This window comes from Coloeus monedula (genome assembly GCF_965178545.1).
Source record: "Coloeus monedula genome assembly, chromosome: 8".
NCBI lineage: Eukaryota > Metazoa > Chordata > Aves > Passeriformes > Corvidae > Coloeus > Coloeus monedula.
In genome coordinates this window covers 28,134,234-28,154,878 of record NC_138788.1, presented here as the reverse complement: position 1 = coordinate 28,154,878, position 20,645 = coordinate 28,134,234, and the positions used below count along the sequence as shown (strand labels likewise).

Below are 20,645 nucleotides of genomic sequence, written 5' to 3'. Positions count from 1 at the left end.
AACATTCTTTTTCCTATTGAAGAAGAAACTGGCTTAAAAAGGATAAGACAGTTTTTATGGAAAGATTTTACTGGTTTAATGACATGTCAGTGAGTTTCAATTGAGTAGTCTTCAATCTTTAGATGCATTGGTACAGTGATAAACCCTTTTAAAGTGATAGGAGGCTCATTACGGAGAACTGAATTTTGGTTTTGGTTGTCATAACTAAATCTGTAGAGCTGATACCTTTTCACACTGGTTGTAACTTACCCCATTAAAAAGAGAAGCCACTGTCTGGTAATGCTGTGTCTTGGTATTATATCTTCACAGTTGAGGAAAAATCATAATGACAACTTACAAGTTCATGAGACTCTTTCCAGATGAAAGGTGTATATGCTTTGTTGTTTAGGGATAGTTTCTGAATTTTTAACAAAAATGGGAAAGCAAGTTTTTTTTTATTTCATAAAATTGCACATAAGCCCCTCTTGTAGCATCAGCTACATCTTTAGTACAGCAGATACTGCAAGGCCAGTGATAAAATTGAGGGAGTGTTTTTGCAGTGAAGGGTAACATGCAGTGTTGCTTACCCAGACACTTGCCACTCTGAGTTATGTGGTTTTTGTGAGCATGGCGCAAATAGCATCAGTGTTGTCCTTTTCAAATTAGGAAGTGGCTTTCATTAGTTTCTTGACAGATAAAGCTCAGTGCTAACAGAATTTCTTTTCTTCAGTTTGGGGGGTAGCCTTCAAATGTATGCATGAAACTGTCTCTGCAGGAGAAAAATAGTAAGGGAAAGCCCTTGGAGAGCTGAGCTTCCTACAAAAAAACCTATTTTTCGGGGCTCCTGAGCTTAGAGCAAATGGGGGCAACAGTTGCAGCCCTTGCCTACTTCATTTTTTGTTTGGGTTTTCCCAGCTGTGTTTGTTTCCTAGTGAGGCAAATCTTTCATTGAAGGAAGTTGCAGGCAATAATTCCTCATGTTCTGCTGCTTTCCACTGGCTGAAGATCTGTTCCTCGGAGTGCACTATTCCCATTGGAAGAATTCCTGGAAATGTTTTGTCTTCCCTAAATGGTATCTGCAATTGATTGAAATTATTGGTGCTCCACTGGAAGTACATCAAGTGATACCAGGTTATTTCTTCCCTCTTCAGTCTTTTTGGGGAATATGAACTGCTGGTGGTGCTTATGGTACGACACTGAGCTGTTTGATTAATGGCAAGCCAAGCATAAAGGCTAATAATCTACTTTCTTTACTGATATAAATGGAACAAGCAGCTGAGGATAAAGGTGGTAGGTGAAATTATGAGAATATTTTTCTTACATAAGGCCTTAAAGCTGGTGTGGCTTTAAGGCAGAAATACAGAAATATCACTCTCCTTGAGGACAGGTGTTGAGCAAGCAGATGAGATGGTGGGGAAAAAGTGGTATGTGCTCCCCTGGAGGCACATGTGTCAAATGTAAAACGTAAGTCAAAGGGAATGGTATGTAAAGCTTCATTTCATACCTGTCTTGATAAATGGCTGACTGTAAGTGTAAGACAAATTTAGACGGGTCAGTGAACTGGTGACAGGGCTGAAAGTTTCCTTCAGAAATTACTTAAGGGGGAGTCTCAGTTATAACAAATGAATCCATGCTCTTTCTCTAGTGTGTTTTGGGTGTAATGGCATGCAGATGAGAGAGGTATGGAAGCAGTGTCCAGCTTTTGGGAAGAATTCAGGTCTCTAAACCCCTTCTTAGTCTAGGGCAAGGGCAGATTGATTTGCTGTTGGTGAGTGGAAAGATCAGTGGACTAAAATTTGGGAATGCAATGCTGAAAAAGCAGAAATGTCTAAGTAGGAGAGATGCCTATTTTGCTGCAGGTTTGCACTCGGAAATGAAGGGGGTTTTTTTGTAGGAAGGGAGTACCTGAGAGTACAAAAATTATTTTCAAACTGTTGAGTGCTTCTGAAATTAAATCTCTAAGCCAATGCTCTCTAGTGCTCCCAGATTATCTGTGACTTGCCAGAGCTTCAAGTATTTGAATCCCTTGTTAGACTTCTGGGGATTACTCTCGCCCATAGAGTTTGGAAATCAGTACTTCTGTATCTGTAGGGTGTTATTTCTGTAATGTTAACAAGCTGTGGAAGAATACCCAGAAATCCTGAAACCCCAAGTTTTCAGTCTAAAAGGTTTTTATTAGAGTTTGAATTTCTGAGAAGAACTCAAAATAGATTTTCTCCAGCTTTCACTGTTGCATTTGATACAGTTGATGAAAGAATACATTTCCCTGCAGTGTATTGAGAAGAATTTGCCATTTTTCTGTGCTACACACTTCAGGAAGGGTGGTTAGTTTTGCTGGCAAGAAGTAATATAAATTTTTCTCAAGTTATAGGAATTTTGAAAATGACAGTTAGTACATAGTTTTTCATTTTTAACAAGCTCAATAAGGGGTATATGGCAAAACCATCAGGGAGATTGGGATGTGTGTGGGTTAGTTCTGGGGTTAAGATGACACCCAATAAAGAAATCCTCCTTGCTCCCATGTGTTGGTATGCTTTTGTTTAATGTAAGAGAGTTTTGGGGTTTCTTTTAGGTATCAAAAGTACTCTCACTAGAGGGAATGATCAAACCAGTGCTGTTTTCATATAATGTTTGAAGTCTGAAGGACATCTGCTTCCACAGGATGATTTTAATCATCACTGTTGGACCTGGATGACAGCACTGGTCAGATGTTACAAAAAATGGTCAGTGGTTTGGGTGTTGCAGTTCTGGTAATGGGCTTCTACTCAGTAGCCTTTTGTCTTTTGGTTTTTGCCCAATGCTGAGAGAGGAAGTCAGGAACTGACTTGGCTTCTCTAATCCCAAAACACCACATGAAAATGCTGAACTGAGGTAGTTTATATATAGAAAAATATCTCCTCTTATATCTCACTTGACAGTGAATGAGGAAGAGAAGGAGCAAAAATGAAGTTCACCAGTCACTTGGGACATGCCTTTCCTGTGTGTTCTGCCAAAGCCTTGAGGATATAGGCAGAAGGCAGCTTAGGTTTTTTATCCTTCAGATAATAGGAACTTAGTCACACATCTTAGTGGGTTAATAAGATTTTTGTGCATTGGTTTGTAATATACTTTGACTTTCCCCTCCTTTTGAGGTGGCTTCTTGATAAAATATGTGCCAGTGGAAAGAGGAGATGTGAAGTCCAAGTTACTGTCCTGCCCCCTAACTTTAAGAGATGAACCCTCTGCAGCCAGCAGACATGTGTCTTTCTTTTTATTTTATAAGTAGGAGGCAGCAAACATACTTAAAACTCTAGCAAAGGAAATATAAGACTCAAGTTTTAAGGGGAAGGAAAGGTGTAGAGAGCAATAAAGGACTTTCTAAAGAATAAAAACCTTGATTTTTTGAAATTTTTTTAAGCTTGAGGGGACTGTCATTTTGGCCACTGTGCTGCTAAATGTATTGTCTTACATATGTTAGTTATAAATAGTATGGCTGATTACAACATGGAATAATTCACTTCTGTTGGACATACTTTGACATAATAGCCACAATTTCAGTTTTTCTGTGAGAATGTGAACATGCAGCTTGAAGCTTTGTGTGATCTCCTTCCTGAGGAAGTTTCCATCAGTGCTGCAGGTCAGTGGATGTTCTCAGTTTCCCAAAGGTTGTTTTGCTGAAAGAAATTTCATGGGGATCCCAGGTGGGAATGCAGCAACAGATGGGTGCAGCTTTCCAAGGTGCAAACCCCTTACACTGTCATTACATTGGTGCTTGTGCTTGTTCCTAGTCCTGCCCTGCCTTGCTGCCAGAGTTGATGACACCCATGGGAGCTGTTTTGTCTTTAGCTGGTGGCTGTAAATTGGATGGGGGTAGTGCGAAGAAAAAAAGAAATAACCTGTAATTCATTTGTTGATGACAGGGTTTTGTGTGTCTGGTTGGTTTGTTTTTATCCCCAAAAAGAACTGGGGGAAGGATCTTAGTTTGTATGTATCTTAATTTAACAAGTTGTTTTGACTAAATCCTCTTCTCTTTGCTAAAACGCAACAGTTTTCATTCTGACAGCATCAACCTGTTTTATAGAATATAGAGTCCCAGTGAGAATAGACCTTTAACAGCAATTTATATCCCAAGTCTGAAATGTGCACTTTATGTCTGTTATGATCCCTGGGTGCCTGTTATGGGATTACTCACATCTTACCATCCTAAGTTTCTTTCCATAAACAAATGAAACCTTTGAGTCTGAGGTTCAAGGAATATGCCCTGATGAAGCATGGTTTAACAGCTCCTTGGGGAGAAAGAGATAAGGTGGGAAAGTGAAGAATTGATGATCTATTAACTGTTTAAATTTCCCACCTTGAATTATTGACAACATGTGACGTTACAGCTTTACAAATTACTGTCTATAAACAGCTTGGAAAATACGACCTTTCCATTATAACTGGTCTCAGGATGCCTTCCAGTATGAATACAGAGCTGCTGATGGCATATTTTGTTGCAGCTGGAGTGGGTGGAAGAATGCAGGGAACTGTGGAACTTCTCTTATCTAATCAGGCATATATAATAATTTGTCAAATGGCAAAATGTACTCAGTGATGATTGAAATATCTGTTTGAGACTGGGCTCACTCCTCTGGAGTTTTGGAGTGATCCAATTTTCAGTAATAAAGACATCTAATTAGTTAAGGTTAGTTGTCCTTACCTTCTGCCCTGTCTCTTTCTAGAGCAAGGAGACACTAGAAAGCCATGTGTTACTCTAATTCCTCCTATTTCCTGGCCTGTGGAGACCAGTGAGTTCAAGCTGAATGGGTGGTTTGTCTTATTTGTTCATGGCATACCAAGTGCACTAAATTCTTGCTTTGTGTTGTTGTTCATGTGATTAACACACAAAGTAAGTATTGTGCTGAATTTGGCCCTGAGATATCTGCTGATTTGGGAGAAGCTGAGAACACAAGGGCTTGATTTTTCATCCTCTCTTCCTATCACTATTGAGGGGTAACAAGTCACTAAGTTAGTGTTGGCATCCAGAGAGCTCATAAGGCACTTTCTGAATCTTAGGCCTGAGCCAAATTAATTTCTAATTTAAGTCCATTAACAGGAGGTTGCCATAAGATGAGACCTACCAAGTTTGTCAATGGTGATGCATTTTATTATCATTTTTAAGTGTAAGATGCATAGGGAATGGTAGAGAGTGTTTTTGGATGAACAGGTGTTTGGAAGAATAAATGTCCCCAGCACAGTGCGGCAAAAGACTGTGCAGAATAAAAATCACCTTTACACCAGACTTGTTTGTTTTCTCAGTTTCTGAAAAACATACCTTGTGTATTTTAATGTAGTGTTGTTCATCACTCACTGAAGATTAGTCAGAGAAATCTATGTTATGGGTGGATGCAAAATCCAGTAGGATTACAAGAAGGGGAATAGAAAGCTTTGGCTCATGTCCTTTTAGAGCTAGGCAGGGGGGAAGCTGTGACTTAACATCAGAGCAGGTCAGGATCTTATGAAGCCACCTCTTACCCTGTTAGAGGACAGGAAGAATGATTTCAAGCATGAAGACCAAGGGGTTCATCAGAGTAAGTATTCCCACCCTACCTCCCGTAACAAACTCTCCTGAGCTTTCTATGCTTGATGTTTGTAATAAAACCAACTTACATCACAGAGCTCTTGTAAGGAGTGATCAATTAATGTTTTCTGGACACTTTTGTGACCTAAAGACAAAAGGCACCTTACGGTCTTAAGTTTCACTACCTCTGCTGCCCCAGGATGAAAGTTTTACCTTAAAGATCCAATTTCTCCCCTGGAGTGGGAGAAAGGTAGTCTATTATTTAAGGATATCATCCTTATCTCTGTTGTAGTTGCCTTGTGGCCATGCAACATCACTCAATAATACTGTCAGGTATTATCTTTTGCTTGTGCCAGAGTGCTAAACAGTGATTTATTGCTTCAATACACAACGCTTTCATGAAAGTGATTTGTTGAAACAATAGTAAAGTGCTAAATAAATTGTTCATTGAATGCTAATTTTTCACTGTTATATTCTGTAGTGAGCTCCAGAATAAACAATCTGGATGTTGCATAAATCCCAGGTTTTTGATTGTGTATATTCCCCACCCCCAGTCTTTCCCCCGGGACAGGGTTCTTTTCCCAAGGATAAGTATCTTCAGCCTTTCTCACCTTGGTTGCTTTTTGGGCTATTTTTCCTCTTCATGCTTTCTTCAGAGTTGGGTAAATATGTTCAAGTAGAGGCTTGGATTACTGGTCTGGGGAAAATCTCTGTGTGTTTGGAATTCATGGGTATTTCTAAATCCTTTAGGAACTTCTAGGTCTTAACCAGAAAGGCACCACCATAAATACAACTTACAAAGTAGGATCCTAGTGGCTAACTGGCATATTTTCATAAAGTCTTTTCTTGCATATTCTCTGTTTTTCTGAATGTTGTGTGCTGCTGTGTTTTAGCTGCCACTGGCTATGCTGCAGTCCTAGTTTGCAGATGTGATCAGGTGTCTGAGAAACTCCTCAGAAGCAAGTTTTTACTTGTAGATCTGCTGGCTTTCCAAACTTCCTTCAGAAGCGGTTTCTCAGCACTTGAAATCTTTGTCCTTTGGCAAAGCCTGGAGCCTCTGGAATGTTTCTGAGTGTTTCAATAGCAAGCCAGGAGCAGGCCAGGCACAGAACAGCAAACTGCTTTTCTCCACTTGACCCTTCCACCCTTTCTGGGTGTCCACTCCAAATCACTGGCAGTGACTGCATGTTTAAGCACAAGCTGCTGATTGGCAGTGAATATAATGGGGCATAAGAGAAGAATTTTCTTTCCAAGTAGTTTAGGGCTTTACCCTCCTCTGGTCTTAATTCTGAAATAATCCCCTAAAGGCCTGTGTGGGTATTCAGTGACATGAATAAACAGAAGACTGCATTTCCCTTCTGAAACATGCACAGGGCTCTCATGCTAATGGCTTTTAAGCGTCAATGCAATTATAGTGTGTAATCGATTCTCTCTGTACCAGCTTTTGTCTTCTGAAATGAAACCATGTCTCTTTCATAATTATTTGCCTTTGTATTAAAACATTTCAAGATGACAGGATGTCTATTCCATTGTTTTTGTCCTCCTTCCCATCTTTCCTGCCTAATTCTGCCACTGGAAGAAATTTGGTTATTACATTTGCTTAGAAACCCAAGTATCTCTTGTTTTGGGGTTTTTTTTCCTACAATAATTTACTCCCTAGATTGTCCTTTTGCTTCTTTTAATTTATTGGGTTTGTGTTTGGTTTTTTGGTTTAGTTAATCATGTTTGGAGCTGCTCAGGAATATTTCCATGAAGCACATTCTTATTGAATGGAAGGGGAATTTGTGAAAGGGGATTTCAGTGTGGAAAAAAAGGACTCAGAGCAGGGAATTAATTCCACTTTTTAAGTTAATCAGCATGTCAGTGGCCAAGGTGTTTTTCTGGAATGTGATAGGCCTAAGTTTAGGTCCTTTTCAAAGCCAGGAGAAGCAGTAACTCAGTGTCCTGACCTTTGGGCTTTAGCTATTACAGTTTCCTTCTCTCTGCTTTGGTGGTGGCAGTATTTTAAATTCTTTTCAGGCTGTAACGAATTTCTGTTTCATCCTGATGACAGGCATGAAGACTGGGACCATCTTTAAAAGGTTTGAGGGAGAAGGATGCCATATTTTACCTCTCTTTATAGTAATTTGTGTTGCTGTCTATTCTAAAAGTTGTCACCATGCCAGGGACCCCTGTAAGCTGGGTATAATAGAAACTGCCATGCATCTTGCTCTGCTGATTGAATTATACAAGATTAAGAAAGGAGGTACTGGTATCTGTGTTTGGCAAACACTGAATTTCTGGCCTACAGGTGGTTTTTATAGATGTGAAGATAGGAATAACTATAAACAAATTTATATAAGTTCATGAGTCCTAAAGCTACCTATGATGATAGCTATAAGAGCAAAAGAATTGGCCATATTCACTCTAAGTGGCTAAAATTGTATACCTGGGAAAACTTGCACAAACATTGCTACATACAGTGTTATTTAACTGACCTCAATCCACATTTTTTTCCCTGAACTTCTGTCTCCCCTTGGGCTTATAGTAAATTTTCAGTATCCACAAAATGCAGTGGGAATGACCTTCCCTACTCATATATACATAATATTTTTAAACTCCCAGTTTTGCTTGGTCCTGTATGCTGGAAACTAGTGAATAGTAAATTCAGTACACTCATGACTTTACAGATGTCTTTCATATCTCCTTTGTCTCTTTCTTGGATTGATAGTTGGAGTAATTTCTCACTAAAAAAAAGGCCATTCCACATATTTGATCATCCTTGATAGCTCTCTCTGATCCTTTATTATTAGGCACAATAATCGCAATAGTTTTTGAATTAGGAAGAGTGTAATCTGCTGATTCTGGAAGTTATTGAGGGGAAGAGCCACCCTCTACATGGACAATTTTTAATGCTTTCTCTCTAAACTTCTGTCGCTTGTGCCACAGGTGGGATGGGGGACAATATCAGGCCTTTTTTTCAGTTCATTGGTAGATGCAGAAGAATGAAGGAATTTTACTTTATGGGTTCTTTGTAACAGAGACAGAAATGGAGAGTTGGTAGTTTAGCTGTGTAACCATGTGGTTGTCCTCCTCTATCATTGCACCCCTGTTGATCTGCAGTCCATGTGGAAAGCAAATCACAAAAGTCTTCATGACTCTATAGTTCTTGCTACTAGAGTACTTGATAGAGTCCCTGATACTGCTGGCTGGCACAAAGTTGCTAAAAATAATAGGAAGAATAAGATTTGTATAATTTGCCCCAAATAATGAGTTCTCTCAAATTTGGTGGTTTTTTTTTTTTTTTTATTCATGAGCAGCCTGTAAAATTCTCAGTCGTGAATTATTCAGGCTTATTTGTGAATTTATTTGAAAACATTTCCTCCTGTAGCTGTCTCACCAAACAGTTCATTGAGAATATTTCTGTGTTCTGGTTGTGTTCCCCCTTATTTACAGTCCCAGGGTTCTGGGTGATATTGGGAAAGCAGAGATTAAGAAGGGAACAGATAGCTGCCCAATTATTTCCAGTTTTTGAATGTGCACACTCTCAAGCACAGCATCCTGAGAATGATGGTTTATTAACGCATAATGCATAGAAAAGCTTCAAATCTTTTAGTTTCCTGCTCAATTTTAGCAGACCAGCAAGCTTGTGAAAACTTAATTTAGTGCTTCTTTGTTATTGACTTACGTTCCTGTTAAGTAGGCGATGGAAAGGATCTCTAGAGTTTAATAAGGGATTCATGGATCACTGCACATTGAGGTGTACTTAAACTGTCTTGATTGTGCCTGGATATGTGTTTCTCTCTTCCCAATTAGATGGCAGCGTGACTGTTTCATCAGGAGAGTCTTGCAAATGTATTTACACCATTAAATCTAGCTACCATTTTTTACATAGCTGTATGTAAAATATTGCAATACTTTATTAACAAATGAGTTATGTTGCAGACTGCCTGTCTCTATGGGAGGCAGTGCCTATGACTAAACCTTTTCAGCTGGTAACAGCAGAGCAGCAAAACTGCACGTGTGCTGAGTCCCAGAAGGGTTGCATGCTCCTTGCATGAGTGGAAAGCACCACAGGAGAGGGAAGACTGTTGCAACTGTTCTTTCCTGAAGCTGTGGCACATCCTGAAGATCAGCTTGTAGTGCAGAGTGTGGAGCTGGCACGTGACTGAAAGTGGATGCTTTCTGCTATGTTACTAGTTCTAATACAGACCTAAAGGTGGAGTTACGAAGACTCAGGTCAGTTCTCTTATGCTGGAAATTAATATGCTCCCAAGGCATAGAAGATAGCAGCTTGAGATGTTAAAATGCATGGTTCTGGATAAGGAGTCAGGACAAAATAGCATCCTCAAGGTTTTCTTTGGGTTGCGAGGGTGGCAGGGTGCAGGGGAACCTTCCTTTTTTTTTTCTCCTGGGGTTTCAGTGGTCGAAAGGAGATGTCTGATCACCACATCTGCAGTCCTCACAAGAAGCTGATTCAGAAAGCTGCTGTAAGTGGCTAGAAATCAAGTACTAGAAATACTTTATCAAAAATACCACTTCCAAATGATTCCAACAAAATGTTGATGAGCAGGCTGTGCTCAGCTCATGCTGAGAGCTGATGGTGTGCAAGTCGGGGAAAGTAGACTAATAAATACATGGTTTTAGTGCTGTGGATTATCCCAGGACAGCTTCAGCCTTGACTGAAATGCATGCAAAACTACATGTAAAGCATCAAAGTCTGAAAACATTAAAGCAGAAGTTCTGGTTTTGCCTTCAAAAGGAAAGCCTACTGTGATTTGAAATCAGCATTTGAATCCTGTAGGATTCAAGGCCCCCATGTAGGGGCCATCTTTCTGGCACAGGGTTAGGTCAGTCTAGAGGTAACATTGTAAAATTCAGGGCCCAAGAAGCTACAGTGAACACCTTTAGAAATTTGATGGTGATGTTCTGTTTGAAGAAAATATTATCACTACAAAGCCATGAAAGTGTTTGTTATGAATTTAGACCCTGTTGTGCTGTGTAAGGTGGGAAGTACTTGCTGAGAGGGCCTGGGGGTAGTGAGGGGAGTACCTCTGATAAAATTTATTGAAGAGCTGTGTTGGTGTAAATGAACTTGAGTTGGATTATCACAGACCAGGTTGTGTCGTGGGTCTTTAATAATGGTGATCAAACCTTGAACACAGTGATGGTTGTAGTCCCTGTCCTTGTTCAGCTGGGCTTGAATGAGTATGGACATCTTTTGACATGGTACTCCTGCAGCATTCCCAGGAGTAAATTTGCCATGGTCAGTGAGCATTGGGGAGTGTTACAGCTGCCTGCCCCAGTGTGCTGAGAGTTCCTCAGTGCTGGATTCTGTGTAGCTGTGGCTGATTTGCTTTGAGGACACACGTCATGACCCCAGATGAGTTACATGGGCACAGAGTGCAGCCTGTCACTTCCTTCCCAGTTTGTTATGAACCTGATCAGTAGCAGTGTGCAGACTTTCACCACCTTCCTGGCCAGTTAGTTCAGCACTGTTTGATGAGAGAAATAGTTTTTGCCAGGGGAGAAAAGTCAGTTTAAATGTAACCATTTAATTACATTTGGAACTTGCACTGCAGTAAAGGACAAACTCTGGCTGATATCCTGAGGGAGCCTTGCTAGAAGTATTTACAGAGTAGCTGAAAACAGGGTCAAGACAAAGATCTCAGCCAGGTGTAAACCCGGGTCAGAAGTTCATGGAAGGATATGATGAGAGAGTGGATCAGTTGGTCATAAGCCAAGGTAGGTCTGGGAAAAATTTAACCCTGTTTGCCCTAGAATTTCTCCTGTGATAGCAAAGATCCTCTTAGGGACTAACCTGGCAAGTTCACAGGGAAGTCTCTTCTTCCCAGACACTGATTTATGTTTTGGAACCTATAGATGGTCCTTCACATCCCAAGTCTCAAAAAGCAGTACAGGTTAGGAGTGATTAACAAAGTAGGTTTTCTTTGAAAATGCTCTTATGGTTTGAAGAAAGACATGATGGTGTCCAAGGTGCAAATGCCTGCTCCTTCCTAGAATAGCCACTGGGGACTGATTTCCTTTAGGAAATGATGGGCCAGGTTTAAGTACCTCTTTTGTCAGTCTGTCTTCCCAGGTGTCTGTTTCTTGCACTTTGTATGTAACTGAAACCATTTTTAGTGCTCTGTCTCCTGGTAGGTGTATTCACTGGGGATGTGGTAAACACAAGATCAAATATCTTCTGCTCTGAGCTGTCAGTGCAGAAGTGATAAACTTTTGTCTCTCCTCTTTCCCACCTGCTATGGCAGAATAATCCACTTCAAGTGCTGATCCTAATGAATAACAGACTTTCTGAAACCTTGTATTTCTATGCAAGAGGAAGAGTTATCTGTATTCACAGCAGAGCTGGAATAAGACTGGATTTTTAGCTCCTTTTCATTCTATTTCTAGTTTGCTTGGTTTTTTGCTTCTTGCTCTTGTTAGCTTGCATTGATTGGTAAGTGGTAAAAAAGGGAGAAAAACACACAGTCCCAGAAAGCAAAAACAAGGCAAGAAATGAAGAAAAGGCGAGAGACTATTTTCATTTCATTACTGTGCTTCTTCACAGCCCCTATTCTGACATTTAGAACAACATAATATGCATGTCTCTGTTCATTAGGTTCCTCAGTACTACACAGTGACAGCCACAGAGGGTGGGGGAAAAAAAAACAAAGAAACAATCTTAAACATGAACTAACCTTTGCAGGCTAAATAACAAAGAAATGAGAACAGCAAAGGAGAAAAATGATTTCTGAAAAAGTAAATATATCAAAAATCATGGCCTTGAATAGGTTACTCAAGTATCATTACAATGGGGAAAAAAGAAGAGTGACTTCTAGGGCAGAAATAACTAATTTTCTGCCCAATGATTCATTTCTTTTGTACATATATGCTTGAGCAGATTTATTACTGGTATTTGAACCATAGTAAATGACACAAGGAGGCTGCTGAAACCATGGATAATCTTAAAGAGATTTGGCAGCTGATACAGATTCTCAAAAATTAAAAAGCTTCTGACAGAAAAGCTCTCACATGTTTTTGTAGTAGGGTATCTGCACCAAGTAGAGATACCTAAGCTCTTAATCCAGAAGCTGGTGCATGTGTATGCCACAGCATGGTGTCAAATACAGATATTATCTTAGGAATGGTAAATGCTAAGATTTTATCCTAAATTTACTAAAATGTCAGGATATAACAATATTGCTTAGGGTTCTTGATGTAGCTAGTCAGTAGCTGACATGCATGTTTGGATGGGTCCAGGGATGCCTCTGCAGGAGGGTTGTTAGAGCTCTGTCAAAGAGTTGTGATGGAATGCAGCTGGCTTTCTTCCCCCATCAGTTCCAAGAGAACTACAGAACTTTAAGATTGTGTGTATTTTACTGAAATTTCTCAAGGAAGAAAAAAGAACAAAAGAGACATTTCGGCCCTCTTGAGGGGAAATATTTTGATTTCTCCTATTGGCACTTTTAATTTTTTTTTTTTTTTCATTTCATATTCTTTTTGGGATGACAGTTACAATTTTTCTTCCCTCAAATGATGAGATTAAAATTTTCAATGGAGTTTTCTTTCATGGCTGTTTTAAGATTTGTAAATTTTCCTCAACTTGAAAAAAGTAAAAATCTGAGTATTTTATGAAAAATAATTCTCAGTCTAATTAGCACCAGTAATTGCACACTCCTGATGATCTCAGTATTCCATAAAATTAGCCTGGTTCTAATTCTTGGATTTTACAGTTTCTTGATTCTTGTATGATCTTCCCCAAGAGTACATCAGCCAGTAGCAAAGAACAGGGAGAAAATCACACTGCTTTTCCTGTTTATTCTTCCCAGTTTCTATGCCTGCTCTCTTCAGGTCTGCTTCTAGGACGACCAGATGTCAAAATATTAATTGGGGTAAACATTCATTAGTCACTTAAATCTCTGGTAGCTCTGGCAAGCAGAGCAGGAGAGGGACAAGAGGAGAAAAGAGGACTTGGAGAGAGATATAAGGAGCTGTGCAGCTGCTTTGCAGGTCCCAGGGAGGCTCAAAGCCGAGGGTGTGTGCAACTCCCGCATGATGTCCCCAAACAGGCTGGCATTGAACATCGTGGAGCTCACTGCCACCTTTCAGGGGGTTGTTAATCACAAAGGCTTTATGTGCACACCCCCTCCCCTTCCTTCATCTTCCCCTCTTGATTTTTATGTACTTGCTAAGTAGGGGATTTGCAGACGTGTTCAGAGGGTGCTGTGAGGGGTGGCAGTGACACAGCTCTGTATCTGGAGCAGACAGCTGCCCTGTTGTCATTGATAAGCATTCCTGGGAGGGTGGAGTTTGAAATTTAGGACTTAAAAACCCTGATTCACGCAAGCCTTGGCATAGAACCTGTGCCCACGCCGGCTCTGGCTTCTGCCTCAGCTGGGCCTTCCCATCTTGGCTGACTCTTCAAAGAGGGACCTGCCAGGAGAGCGGGAAGCTCCTCCCTGCCAGCACTGGAGTTTTGGAGAGCAGAGGGGATGTCCGAGTCAGGGCGCCCTGGGGAGCAGAGGGGGATTGTGGCTGTTGTATGAGTTTCCCCATGAGCTGCACGTGAGTTGTGCTCGTGCAGATACGAAATGCTCTGGGCAGCCCTTCTCCATGCTAAGAGTGATTTGGGATTTGTGCTGTAGAAAGAGATGTCTTGTCAGAGGTGTGTTCTCTGCCCCCTGTGCCTTCCTCTCTTGCAGTAACTGTGCTCCCTTAGCTCCCACGTCAGCTCTTTCTGCTGTCCCACATGCTGAGCGTATTGGAAGGAGACAATTCCCATTATGGCTGTTTCAGAGCTATTGGTGTGTAAGAGGTAGATGGGCTGTTGGCTTTGGAAAAGGCAGTGGTGAGGTCTGTTCCTCCCCATGTGGCAATTCCTGTGCCAGCTGGCACTGGGCTGATGGGCACTGAAATTCCTACAGTCCTTTGCTGCTCTGCCAAACTGGTTGAAGTTGGCAATTTTATCCAGGGACCAGGGGATTGTGTGTCTGTGAGCCTCATTTCTTAGGAACCCAGGCTGAAAATAGTAAGAGGTATATAGATCAGAGGTTTTGTCAGATGAGAGTTGGGTCTCTAATTTACTGCGGTTTTAATGGGATAGGGAGGAGGATAAGATATACAGTCACCTGGAGGGAGACACACAAAATAAATTAGTAGCAATAGTAATGGTCTGGTAGTTTGTCCCAAATGTAAATCTTGTTAAAGAAGCCCATCATCTTTAAAGTCAGAAATTATTTTTTGAAGACACTAACAAAAGAGCGGGCTGAAATCTTTTGCTGGAAATTCTTTTTGCTAAAATTGCTTTCCTCCCCCGGTAAGATAATTTTATTCTGGAAGTGCCTGTTTTGGCAGGAGGGAAAAGCTGTTTATCAAAAGAGCTAATGAAAGTCATAAACTTGGAAACACTTCCATTCTGTCTGAACCTAAAACTTTTCACTGGAGTTGTAGAAACACTGGTTGTTACAGATATTTGGAGGTCCACAGTTCAACCTCTTACTCGAGGCAGTGTTATCACCAGCTGTCAGGTCAGCCATGACTTTGTCTAGCCAGGTGTTAAGAAACTCCAAGCATGGAGGCTTTACAGATGTTCTGGGTAGTCTGTCCCAGTGTTGAACTATTATCCTTATTGAGTGTTTTCCTGATGTCCAGGCTGGGTCTCCCAAGTCAAAATTGGTGATCATTTGCTTGTGTCAAATCATCTGCTGCACCCAGAAAGTGTTTGACTGGAGACAGGCCAGTGGGTTATCTGTGCACCACAGCTGTGGAAAGGATCAGCAGCTTCTGTGTCTGTGAAACAGAGCAGGAAATAATCACTATTTCTACTGCATACGAGATCTTGTCTTCTATCCTGAAGCTTTGTCTAGGTCTGAACTCATTCCCACTGCACTCTGCCTCTTTGGGTTAAGGGAGGAACCTGCTGGTGATGTCCTGCAGAGGAACTGAACAAAAAAAGGTCCAATTGGCTCAACATGTATCTCTGCAAATTCTTTCCATGTCAGTTTAGGCAAATGCTTTTAACTATTCATTCAATTATGTTAAGCACCCATTAAAGGAATCCTAAGCCCTCCCCGGGGTCATTTCAGTTCTGTGAGATTGTAATTGTTTGAGACTAACCATGATTTCTTCTTTTGCCTTTAGGTGATTCTAATTCTGACAAAGCTGTATGACTACAACCTGGGAAGCATCACAGAGAGCTCTCTTTGGAGGTACGGAGATAAATTGAGTTAATAATTACCACCTTACTTAAATAGGAAAAGCCTGATACAATTCTTTTATTGAAATTAATTGGATTTCTTTAAATGTGCTGAAAGGTTTCTAGCTAAACCCTCTCTCACTCCTTTTCTTTATACTCAAGGACAAAAAAGCTGAAGTCTGATTGTCTTGTTTCAGCTAGATAAGGTACTTCATGGTTATGCTGTCTTTTGATTTCCCCTTTCCCATCTTACTCAGATTGAAATCAACCAATTGGTTTACTTTTGGGAGAACTGAGCAGCCTAAAGTCCTTGTTTATAATGAAGGATCTCATGGCTGGTCTGCCCGAATGATCCTTAAGAAAAGCCAGTGCTTCTGAGCCTGGGGGAAATACCTATGAGTGAGTATTCAACGTCTGTCGATTAGAACTGATGGGATTAGTACTAGATAATTGATTTCCACTTGTGTCAACTTGACTGCTGGACCAATTTATAGGGAATGTTTTGATACTTTCATGATTTAAAAGCATATCATGTACCATGTGAACCAAAGGAAAGAGCTGGGCCGTGAACAATTTCTTAAGGCAGTTATTTGGATTCAATGGGAGCAGATGGTGTCTATTTTTATTTCTCTGAAAAATTAATCTAAGAGGTGTTTCCTCTTTCATATATCCCTGGTACTACTTTCATGAGCTGAAAGGGAGGTTTTCTCATGGTTTCATCTGTGAAACTTTGGTGGGAAGTTTAGGAGTTTTGTGTGCAGGTCACCGATGAAGGTGGATAGGCTACTGGCAGGATAGAAGAAAAGTTTGGGTATTTGAAACTAAAACTTCTTGTTAGAACGAACTTGTAATAAACTTGTGTAGGAAAGGGGTTTTCTTTTCTAAGGGGGAATTTGGGGTCAGAAGTAGAACAAATAAGCTTTTTGCTCAGGAGCTGAGCAGGTTTTAATAGAATGACAGAGGAGGGACTTGATATGAAGGATATTCTGAACTCGGGCTATTGCTTCACCCCCTGGCCTGAAAAAATAAACCCAAAAATAAACAAACAGACTAAAACTTAAAGAAACACAGTACTTCTAAGATTTATTCTGAGCAGTAACAGGAATACTCAAAAGTATTAGTATTTTGTGGGGTTGAATAAATGGTTTTTCATCCTTCTGTGGGAAGTTAATCAATCTTTTCTTTCATACACCTTGCTGCCATGACTTTCTGTTCCTTTGTGTTTACTATGGTGTGTGCACACATAAAGGGTCTTTCAGGACTGTGGCTTTGGCAGTGTTTTTCTAAAGGGAGTTTGTGCTAGATTTGTTTAATTTCTCAATGGTTTTAAAAAAGAATATTCATAAATATGAAAAATATTTCCATTTTCTCTGACTACCCTACGCCATTCCACCCTGGGAAATACTCAGCTCTCTTTTGTCAGTCATTGCAGAAGATGTAGCATTTCAGCATGCAAAGACACCTCCTTCCCCATTGCTGACAGTGCTGAAGATCTGCTTATGTGATGCAGAATTATGTTGAGATACTATTTTCTGACTGAAACTAGGGCAGCCACATCAGAGTGGAAAGCACACTTCCTGATGAGATGTATGAATGCGGCACAAAACTGTGCTGATGACCTTACGCTCTTTTCTGTTTCTGCTTTCTGTGGAGCATTCCACAATGGCATAAAATTTGCCCTGATTAAAAAGGGAGGGATTGCGTGGATGCCACTGGAGAATGTAACAAATAGCTGGGACCTCATCAGTGTAGCAGTCCTAGAGTGAGTGCAGGGCACTTTTCCTGACCTCAGGCAGTCCTAATGTCAGAATGTGATTAACATCATAAGAATAGCATGATTGTTTCCTCTAGTTTGGAATTCTGTTACCAAAAACAGTCTGAGAAAAAGTAAAAATCTGAGTATTTTGTGAAAAACAATTCTCAGTCTATTTAGCACCAGTAATTGCACACTCCTGATGATCTTAGTATTCCATAAAATTAGCCTGGTTCTAATTCTTGGATTTTATGGTTTCTTGATTCTTGCATGATCTTCCCCAAGAGTACATCAGCCAGTAGCAAAGAACAGGGAGAAAATCACACTGCTTTTCCTGTTTATTCTTCCCAGTTTCTATGCCTGCTCTCTTCAGGTCTGCTTCTAAGATGACCAGATGTCAAAATATTAATTGGGGTAAGCATTCATTAGTCATTTAAATCTCTGGTAGCTCTGGCAAGCAGAGCAGGAGAGGGACAAGAGGAGAAAAGAGGACTTGGAGAGAGATATAAGGAGCTGTGCAGCTGCTTTGCAGGTCCCAGGGAGGCTCAAAGCTGAGGGTGTGTGCAACTCCCGCATGATGTCCCCAAACAGGCTGGCACCAAGACCATATGAAAATGATTATCATATCTGACACTTCCTTCTAGTACTATACTAGCATTCATTCTTAAGCTTTAAGTTATCCTCAACCTTCAGTGTAAGGTCTATGAGAAGCTGAATAATTTTCTTTCTGTTTTAGTATATACCAGAGGATTAATATTCCATGAGCTGACCTTCTCAATATCTTTCGGAGTGTGTTAAAATTTTTAGTACCTGTGACATTTCAGAACAAGGAATTCCATAAATTATTTGAGGAACCCCTTGTCTTACTTTGAACCCTCAGCTTCACTTGGCACATGTCACTTTTCAGGACTTGATTGCATTTGCATGGCCAACCATCCAGAACCGTTGGGCAAGTGCTTTGAACGGGGCAATGCTGGAAAACCAGAAGTAACCCACTTGTCTTTCCAGTGCTCCATTATTTGTGATTGGCTCTTCAGTGCTCAATGGCTGCTCTGGAAGCTGCCAGTGCACTTCTTTGTGTTTCTTTCTATCCTGTGACCTTAAACAAGCCCTTGGTGGTTACATTGTGCTCTGTCCTGCATCTGGCTCTGCTGTTAGATCCCCCCTCAACACGCAGGCATGCCATCAGGTCACTGGTAATTATGCCTACGAGGATCCTGGGACAGCTTCTCTGTTCTTAATGCGATGGAAAGAGATGGTGAGGTGGGCATATCTTATTATTCTGTATACCTGGAAGAGTTATTAGCTGTTGCTCCTCCTGGCTGCTTAAGTGACATGTTAATTTAAATCTCCCTGCTTGTTTGAAAAGGATAGGAAAAAAACAGGTTTGAGAGAAGGGGTGAAACATACCTTGCAATTTATTTCGTGCCTCTGGGTTTCATTCTGGGGAATGGAAGAAAACATCATCTTATGTCTGGTTTGCTTTCTGATATCAGGAGTTCTGTTTCTGAAGGACAGAGGAGAAAGGTAGTTCTGCAGGTACCCACAACTGAAGAGGAATCTGTCTTGAATACATAGCAAAGAAATACCACTCTTGCCTCCTGTGCCGAGTGTGCTCTCAAAAGGTTGATGAGGGGCTGTAGAAACATGTCACTGGCGCAAGTCATTTATGTAATAGTTGGTTATAAGCACATCTGTCATTCCAAAGTGTACTTGGGTGTAAGCAGTCTTACTGATAGGACTGTAACCACCTATAACCCAACTGTGCCACTGCCTACAGGATATGAATCTGTCCTCTTTATAAACACATTACTTCCTGCTAGGATTACTTTTCTTTGTTATTTTTCAGCCAGTTTAACTACAGCTGGCTGCAACACTAACAGATGGAGATCATCCTTCTAAAACTACTGATGAATTAAAAGACCACTGGTGACAGACATGAGGGGATGAAATACAGTTAGAGGAAAGAGACAGGGAGAATCTATCTAGATTGTTTAGGCTCTGTGTGCACTGAGCTTTGTATGGCAGGTGAACTGCTGCTTCTGTACATGGTAAATGAAATTTTGCATCAGGCTGGGCCTGAATTTAATTATGCTGTTATCCTCTCAGCAGGTTTTTCCGCAGTTTTAGTTGAGAACTTTTTATTTAATTTTTGTTATTCTTTTTATAGAAGAGAAAGAAAATGGAGGAGGAAAGATTATCTGTCACTGAGCAATTAACTGGAGTGTATTGGATTTATTTCTCTTCCTCTTGTACATATCTCTCAGATCAAAAAGAGGATTAATCTGTGAGAGTTTGGAGATGTTTTTTACCACTGGAGTAAGATAAGCTTACATTTCAAATAAATAAAAATGTCAGAATAGTGCACATGGTACCCATGAGCTATAGACAGCTGTGGGAGGACTAATCTTTTCCTGTTTGTGTAAATATGATGCTTTGGAAAGATGTGCATAAGCGACACTTTCCCTCAGGACCTTGAGAGGCTGTCAAACCATGAGTGCTGCCATTCACCTCTTTGCCTTCTTACAGCTCTGTATTTATATGGTCAGAAATGAGTAATTTCCTGGAACTTTGTATAAAAATAACAGTAATTAAACTTTCCTTTCCAGCCAGAAATTAGGAAGATGTAGAGTTTGCTTTGTGTGAGAGTGTTTTAAATCATAATCTTTTGTTGTGCTACTTCTGGAAGTTATTGATGGTAATCTTGACACTCCAACATTTTGCCTGAGCTCTGAGCTCCCCAGTTCAGGAGTAATTATTACTTCCAACCTGCCCTTCGCTGCTTCTGGTTTCTGCATTACGGAAGCTTCTGCACATATGCCATAAAGAAATCTCAAGGACACTGAAAAATACTTACGTTTCATGTAGATCTAGATTTAATTTCCCATATGGAAAGCAGGGGTTGTTTATAGTTGCTCTGGTTTTTTTTCATTCTTGGAAAGCTTAAAATTGATCTGTTTCTACCTCTGTTTCTAGCTTTTGCATGGCCATTTTGTTTAACCTTGAACTGCTGTTTTTAACCCCTCCATCAGTTTAGTTATCCATTTCTTTCACCACCACCACTGCACATCATCCTGCAGCTCTGTCCTTTCAAGAAGGGAATTTGGGTTGTAATCCAGAGGAGAGTCAGAGTTGACCCCAGCCCTGTGGCTATAAATACTAAAGGTGTTTTGAAGGCTCCCATGTTGATATTTCTG

The 20,645-nt window shown here is 40.5% G+C and overlaps 1 protein-coding gene across 1 annotated transcript in view; it reads left to right on the top strand.

Annotated features, from left to right (window-relative positions):
* LOC309575411 (VPS10 domain-containing receptor SorCS1-like) overlaps nt 1–20,645 on the top strand; it is a gene marked incomplete at both ends in the record, with an annotated part of 262,002 nt that overhangs the window by 68,082 nt on the left and 173,275 nt on the right. Inside the window, one exon of the mRNA XM_082285827.1 lies at nt 15,641–15,708. Within this exon, the coding sequence (XP_082141953.1) occupies nt 15,641–15,708 (68 nt within the window). The remainder of the gene's footprint in view (nt 1–15,640; nt 15,709–20,645) is intronic.